At 29.1% G+C, this 8680-nt stretch overlaps 1 protein-coding gene across 9 annotated transcripts in view; it reads right to left on the bottom strand.

The window, feature by feature from the left end:
* SNF4Agamma (SNF4/AMP-activated protein kinase gamma subunit) overlaps positions 1 to 8680 on the bottom strand; it is a 503643-nt gene that overhangs the window by 16589 nt on the left and 478374 nt on the right. Inside the window, exon 3 of one of the 9 annotated variants that reach the window (XM_024361308.2) lies at positions 3101 to 3284. The exons of the other annotated variants lie outside the window; for them this stretch is intronic. Within the exon in view, the coding sequence (XP_024217076.2) occupies positions 3101 to 3284 (184 nt within the window). The remainder of the gene's footprint in view (positions 1 to 3100; positions 3285 to 8680) is intronic. 9 annotated transcript variants of the gene reach the window in all.

Raw genomic sequence — 8680 nt, 5'->3', positions numbered from 1 at the left:
AAAAAAAAAAAAAAATAACATGGTAGAACATTTTACATTTAACACAATATCATGAATACCCCTAGTGAAGCCCCTCTAAACTCAAATCTACTAAATCATTCTTGTTGCTATCCTCCCATCTACACTTCAGTTTACGTCGTGGACGTTTGCCCGTCCGTTCGGTATTTATTAATATTTTCGAGGTCCGTTCGTTACAAGCCCTTACACCCTTATGCGCCGAAATTTTAATCTGAATTATATATCCCGGAAGAAGTTTCCTTAACTCAGTTGTTTTAAACCCGACCGAGCCTCGAAATTTCAATCCAACCGATAACAAAGAAATGAAAAAACAAAATACGTTAGTTTATCGTAAAAGCTATGCTTTCAGAGTTTTGCGCAAATAAAGTTTTTTTGTTCATAACTTTTACTGAAGGAGATTTATGCTCTACATGAAAAGATCTATGAAAAGGGGTCAACTACTTGCAGTTAAAGTCTTAAGTTTAACCACGTTTCATAAAAATCGTTAGAGCTGTTTGGCGCTACGGTTTATTGCTAAATTATTAGGGTGGTTAATCGTTAATAAATCTATACTTTTTTAATATTGAAAATATCAAATTTTTATTACTTTTTTTATGGGATCTATGCAATAAATGAAAATTAAGGAGGCTATAAGTAGGATAATTTAACCAACTTTCATCAAAATCGTTAGAGCCGTAGAAAAACACATTTCATGGCGATCAAACATAGGAAAACTTTTGAAGCATAGTGCTTTGGAATACAGGGACTAGAAGAAAAAACTTACAAAATAAAAAAAAGAGAAGCGCAAAAATCAGCCCACCCGTTCAAGAAATATCACGTGCAGGCTAACGGATAAAAAAGTTTTTTTTTTTTACTCGGTTGAGCTGAGTGGGGGGATTCCAAAACGGATATATCTTTAAAAACAACACATTTGACTAGATGGCAATAATCTTACCTAGTTGCTAAGGAAAGTAGAGTGGATTGCCGGTTTGTGTATTCATCGGTTGACTAAATCAAAATGAAATTATTTTGAAAAATGAACTTTTAATTTTCAAAGAGGCTCGTACTGCCTAACAGGTATTGAATTTTGTTAATTCCATCTTTCGCAAGGATGAAAGTGGTTTTAATACTGAGCCATTCCTTGTTCTAGCTGGCGGGTTGACGGTTGTGCCAATTAAGTCACAATTTGATGGATTGAAATTTTAATCTGATCATAGAGGATATAGTCGATGGATCGTTCCTCTGGCCTAATAATGTCATTCCAGTTCAAATTTTAATGCGACTAAAATAATTTTTTTTTTTTAATTACGAAGAAATGTAACAAATGTGATAAGTCGGCAGGCACAGATAGCTATGTCTTTATATTGGTAGGTACATCTTTCTACAGATACAGTAATTTTAAAAATAATTTTTAACATAAACACTAATAGGGGAAATGTAAAATATTTATTTATGGAAAGGGATTTAATTCATACAGCCAACATTCAAAATTAAATTAATATTAATTATGTTTTAGACAGAGCTGGGTAAATATTATATTATAAGTAAAGCCATGACAAAGTTGTCATGGTTACAATTTTTAGTTATTAATGGTTCATACACTACAAATAAAGACTAGTATACACGTCTCTGTATTGTATATTATATAAAGAGATTCCAAAGAATTGGAATTTAAAACTTAAAAAAATAAATTTTAAAAAATGCATAATTTAGGTGATTTTTTAAAAACCAATTTTTAATAGATCAGTAGTTATTAAACCAAATCAGATTAATATTTGTACAATATGGTTATGCTATTTGAATTACCAAATTTAAAATATATTAGGTATATTGAATTTAACCTATTTTAAAAAGGAAATTGAAAAATACAGTTGAACCAAGAAAAATCTGATGACAATTAAAAAAATAATTATTTTAATTTTTAAACATTTAATATCGAACAATTATATGAAAAATAAGTAACTTTTTAAGATATATGTTTTATGACAATCGGCAAGAAGTGTATTAATTTAAATTTTCCTAAAAATCCTTTCCATTCTTAACAGATTCTTGAGTTTGAACAACGTTTTGGCTATTATTACTTATTATTAATTATGACTTAATGAGGTATTATTAGTAATTAATATGGGGAAAAGATGGTTGGGAGCGGTCAGCAAGCTTATTAAGCATTACAATTTTTTTAAGAAAGGCAAATTTCTCTTAGTCGAAAAGTTATCGTTTTAAAGAAAATATATATATTTAAACCTCTCTCTTTAAAAAATAAATAAAATCGTAATGAGCTTTCGCTGATTTATATTTTGTCAATGTAATTTTTTCTCTCACAAAATTTAAACAAAGAGTGAAACAATGCGATTGTTCATCACTAATCCTTGTTATTTGTCCAACAGTACCAAATAAAGTTCTGTTTCATTGAAAATGGCCCCTCAAATGAGTGATTAAAAAAATAAATAAATAAAAATAAGATATATATATATATATACACACATTGTATAAGAGATTTAAAACAATTTCTACTAACGCTGTTCATCCCTAATAATATCATAAACAAGTTTTAAATGATCAACCATCACATGCATAGTGAAATATGAAATTTTATTTCAATAGAATGCTTGAATAAAACCACATGCAATATGTATCGGATTGGAAGATACGAAATGTCAGTTTCTACTTCTTTTAGAATCATTTTGGAATTTCCTTGCAAGAAAAAATTAAAACTAACTATATGAACGAAGAATTAGGAGCCACCCCTCCAAATTCTCAATACCCCCTCCACTTCAAATTTTGAATGTAAATTTCGAAATTTTTTTTTACAATTCATCAGTTTTACCCCTACACGATCATTCTGAATTTCCTTCATTGGGTTTACTTCAGTTCGTTCCTAAACAACTGAAATTTCATATGTTCCAATCCAACAAAAGGGTCAGTTCACTGAAAAATAAAGATAAAGAGTTTATATATAAAACTAATTTATAAATATAATTAAATAAAAAATATATACATGCAACACTGCCATTTTAACTAAGAATTTGAAAAAATTAACATAGAGATAAATGTACACCCGATAATACATATGAAAGAACAAAGTGTGGTGTTCCGATGATACCTTCTGCTAAGATCTGGTCGTAGATGCGGTAGGTTGCCTCACAGTCGGAAGGCTTGCGGGTACCATCGTCCAAAGATCTACTCCGACTTCTGAACGAGGGAGACGGGACTTCAAGCAGGCAGGAACTTCGCCTTGGTGACTTGGATCTAGACACCACTGCTCTCCCGAGCTGCTTGATCAGGTCCTATCGAAAATATCTTACATTCTTACTAAGTCCTATTTATATATATAATTACTCGAGTTTCCAGAACTATTGTAAATTCGAACAGTAAAACCAACCGCCGAATCATGAAAAGATATTAAGGAATATTTTTAAATTATTAATTAATAACCTGGCATTATATGAAGAGCCCTGAGTGCAAGCATGGCTTGACAAGCTTAAAAAAAAAAACCTTTAAGTGCGCCTCCTTCAGAACCTAAATGTTACATGAAGTTTTTTTTTTTCAATAATTGTAATAGGTTTCGACTATTTTAGTAACTTAATAATGGAAGATGTCTAGAAATAACTTACAACCTTCTAGTTTATTGTTTGTATTGTAATTTTAAAATTGTATCTGCTTTCTGCTGTTGGTTTTATCAATTACTTACTACTATGGATTACCCTAGTAGTTGCTTTCTATAGAAGGAGATACTTTAAAGTGGGTTTAAAGGAGTCTAAATATGAAATAATTTTTCCCTTAAATTTTCTTTAATAAATTTTACACAATTTACTTTTCTTGAAATTGTTATGTTTTGGATCTAATTTATTTAGATCAACAATAATTAATATAAATTTTTTTTATTAGAACTTAACTATGGATATGATCTAACTGCTTGATCTCCGTTCCTCTTTTCTCAACGCTTTCTGCGCAGGTCCATTATCCTGGCCTAATTCTACACCGACTATTGGATGAAACTAATAAGCTACCTTCTAGTAACTCAACTAAGACAAGAGTCATAAATAACTCCTTCGACTTTATAGTCAACATTAAAGCGTTTCATTCTTTTCCACTCCAAGAGGCAAATACTGTTACACGATACAAACCCTGGAAGAGAAGGAGCCCATCAAACTAAGGGAGAACTCGATAACCAACCGACAAAGGGGTCTGAATTAGCTGAAGGATTATTGAATAACAACTCCTGTAAAACTCCATTACATCAGGAGCTGGAGGTCTTGCGAAGGATTGTCTCGGCTCTCATTGGAAGCCGTTTATGTGTCCGCCATTATGCTATATTTAACTCAACAATTCTTTACGGGAAAGAGGTCCATTTGTCAAAATTTATTTTAAGCAAGCGGAGATTTTATAGTTCATTAAAATATTCAGCATTTTAAAATGGATGAAAACAATAGAATGGTATAATGTATCGAATACAGCAGCTGTTTGAGGATCACCTCCTTCATTACAGCTTATATCAAATTAGAATCACTCTATTATGTCTCAATTGTGTTTGGACCATTTTAGAAAAAAAGAAAAGTGAACACACATCTTGCCCTGGTCAGGGTTATAGGTTTTATTTTTATTTATTTTTTTTTTATTTTTCTTTCGGCCAAGACTCCCATTGGAGTCCTATACTGCCTAACCATGGTTAGGGTCAAAGTTCTTCATTTTGTGGGACCGCCAAGCAATGAAAAAAGTCGACGTCCCAGGCCGGATTCGAACCGGCACCGCCAATAAACATCAATTTGGTAAGACTGTGTCTTAACCACTGTGCTATGGGTGGCCCAGGGTTATAGGTTACTCTAGCAACAATTTCACTTCATCATTTTCTTCTCAACCTAAATAGGCAAAGAAGGATGAACGGAGGATGAGGAGGGGAAACAATGGAAGCAGAATTCATAGTTGATTTTAAATCCAGATTTAATTACTTTTATTTTAATTTAATTACATAATAGACATTTCATCTATTTCAAAAGAAAATTTTCATTCTATTTTAATTTATCTTTAATTTGGGTGTAGTACGCATTCATTCATACTTGATTCGTTTGTATTCATTTTATCTTTAAATTGTATATATACACTCTTATTCTAAATTCCTTTCCATTCATTTTATCTTTAATTTGTATGTACAATTTATTCATTCCAAATTCCTTTCTATTTATTTTATCCTTAATTTGTATGAATACACGAGGAAGAATTCATAATTGATTAATAAATAACTCAAACACTACCCAATTATAGTCTCAAAACTTTATTTCTTTTATACGTCCAACGTTTCGGCCAATCCGGCCATCTTCAGGGACATCTACTTAATTATACTAAAATTATTTATCTGCAAACACTATTAATAAACTTTATTTATTAAAAAAATAAAAGTTTATTAATAGTGTTTGCAGATAAATAATTTTGACTGTGCTTTTAATGGATAATTAACTAATTAGATATTAACGTTTTGACTTGGGCAGAATAGCCTCAATGAAGTTTTTAGAGTGTTTTAAATTATATGTTTGCAAAGTGGTATTGAGTAGGTGTCCCTGAAGATGGCCGGATTGGCCGAAACGTTAGACGTATAAAAGAAATAAAGTTTTGAGACTATAATTGGATAGTGTTTGAGTTATTTATTAAAGAATTACCAGTCTCAAGAAAATATTAAGATTATAAAATTCATTATTGATTTTAAATCTAGATTTAATTACTTTTAGTTTGATTTGATTATATAATAGATACTTTACTTATTAAAAAAAGAAAATTTTCATTTCATTTTAATTTATCTTTAATTTGGGTGTACTCATTCATATTAAATTTCTTTGTATTCCCTTTCTAAATAATTTGAAACGAAGAAATGCGGTCATACAAATTACCGATAAAATGAATTCAAAGAAATTTAACTAGATTTGGTGAATGACACAATTCTTCCTTTTTCAACTGCAATAATTTATTTCATATAATCAGCAACAACGTTTCGGGAAATATCCCCCATCTTCAGGTTGCTATAAAACCAAATTCAACAAAAACCCAGTTTAATTCCAGAGACTCTTCCAGTAAAAGATCATTAAGTTTAAAGAAATTTAGTTTGAATGAATGTGTATACACAAATTAAAAATAAAATGAATAGAAAGTCATTTTAGCTTATGTTATACACACTTTCATTCATACTAAATTTCTTTGTATTCATTTTATTTTTAATTTGAACGAAAAAGTTTTTATTCCAAATTCCTTTGAATTCATTTCACCTTTAATTTGGTTGTACACATTCCAAATTCTTTTGTATTTGTTTTATTTTTAATTTTTATGTACACATTCATTCATTCAAAATTCCTTTGTATTTATTTTATATTTAATTTCGATGTATATATTCATTCATATAAAATTCCTCTGCATTCAATTCATCTGTAATTTTTATTATTTTATTTACACATTCATTCATTATAAATTACTTTGATCCATTTATTTTGAATTTGTACGTAATTTTTATTGTATTCCTTCTTTTATGAAATACAAGTTTAATTCTATAATTGAATCCATCGACACAAGACAACATCTCATACAGTCCATTTATTTTTTATCTAACCAGCCCTAATAAACTTGAAGGACCTAGGATTAGTATTTAGTTTCACACTAAATCCATAGTTCGATCTTAAAAAGCAGATTTATAAAACATGCTTCTAAGCTAAACAGAATAACGTGGCAAAAGAATATGTAATGATGAAAATATCAACGTTGAAAGTGAAATACGTGATCATTTATCGGCTAAATATACAGGCAATGAAACACGAAACAAAGGCAACGGATTTTATGAATACTAAATATAGAACTAATAATGACAATATTAAGAACTGGTTGAACGAGTATTTCCAACATGTCAAGAATGTAAACCAGGTCTATAACAAGATTATATCTTTAACCCAGGTGATAAATTGGATAATTTATTTTGAATAAAAGTAGATTTTATGATATTAAAATGAACCTTATATCTAAAAAAAAAGGATATCAATAGTCTAGGAGATTCGTTGCTCATAGATTATAATTACTTTGTCTAGCCTAGTTTTTCATAAACAAAAAAAAAAATGTGCAATTAAGATTAAAAAAAAAAATAGTATCATTATTATTCACTTTATAGGTTCTTTCGATTATTTTATTTTCATTTTAGTATTTTATATTTAAATATAAGATATGGTAAGGGTCAGTGTTCTCAAGAAAGAACAAATAGTTAATAATTTTCCGAATAAATAAATGAAAATCGAAGTGCTCATGACACTGCAATATAATTAATTCATCATGTCAATTGGAATTTTTTTTTAATAATCACCCTTACATATTTTTAATTACAATTTGATTATATTAAAATTAGAAACGTTATCCTTAAAAGAAAAAGAGCAAAATAAGAAAAAATGATAACCCAACTAGAACCAGATGATGAATAAAGGGTCAGTTCTATAACGCAAGGTCCTTTATTAAACTTTATTAAAATCTCATACATGACATAGAATGAAATGGCCGGCGGTAGGCGAACATTCTAATAATCCTTTGTCAAATATCACAACGCCATTTTAATCTACATGGGAGCTAATGGAATAATGAAAGATTAAAAAAAAATAAAGTAAATAAAGATTAAACGTTATGAAACAAAAATACTTTTCATTTTCTAAACAGATTAGTTTCAATTAATTTTTAATCTGCCTTAACCTACATTGCCTTGTGCCTTACTTTACTCCTTCCACTACTAGAAAATAAAATAACAAATAAATGATCTTATGTTAATAAGATTCTTCATCTATTGTACCCTCATTAAAACGGTCATAATCTAAAATTTATTTACACAATTCTGAATAAGCCCCTACAAATTAAATTACTAGATTCGCAGTTAGAAGGGTTAGTCCAATAAAATTATGAAGATAAATATTTTTTTCTTTTTCGGCCCTTAACTACCAATAACAGAAATGAGTTGCACTCCTGAGGCAACAGGTCAAGGCAGGATCCTTCATTAAGATAAAAAATTATCTAAATAACATTTTTTTTTTTTTAATTAAGATAAATAAAAATAACCCAGCTCTTGTAATCAAACAGTTTACGAGAGCGTTTTTAGAGTTCCTTCGACTCCAAGCTCGTCTAACATCTCGATTGAATTTTAATTTTAAGGCTAACCTAACTGTAGTTTTAAGTGAAAATAAATTGATGAGAAACAAGAGCTACAATATTTGCACATTGAATTCAATTTTATAGCATAAATTTATTATTCTTTTTTTTTTATAACAAAACTGTCAGTAGAATTTCGAAGAATAAGAACCATTACTTAAACTAGACCGAGCTAGATTTTTAAAGACTTGTTTTTTATTTTAATTTGTTTTAGTAAGGTTACAAATTTATGTGTCTTGTCATGGTGAGTAATAGTCGAGTATTTTATAATTTAACAGACCTATTCATATTAACAAATCTCCTGGACGTATGATATAGTTAGGAAGACCAGTCAACAAAAATTAAAATAAATTATAATAATATAAAATAAATAAATTTAACTATTCTTTATTAATTAAACTAAAAGACTTGGTGCAGGAACATGACAAGCCATAGTGTTTGCAGATAAATAATTTTGACTGTGCTTTTAATGGATAATTAACTAATTAGATATTAACGTTTTGACTTGGGCAGAATAGCCTCAATG

The sequence above is a fragment of the Halyomorpha halys genome, unplaced genomic scaffold (genome assembly GCF_000696795.3).
Source record: "Halyomorpha halys isolate HHAL.00 unplaced genomic scaffold, Hhal_1.1 Scaffold533.1, whole genome shotgun sequence".
NCBI lineage: Eukaryota > Metazoa > Arthropoda > Insecta > Hemiptera > Pentatomidae > Halyomorpha > Halyomorpha halys.
Note: the sequence above shows the minus strand (reverse complement) of the source record. Positions and strands in the feature narration are given on the sequence as shown.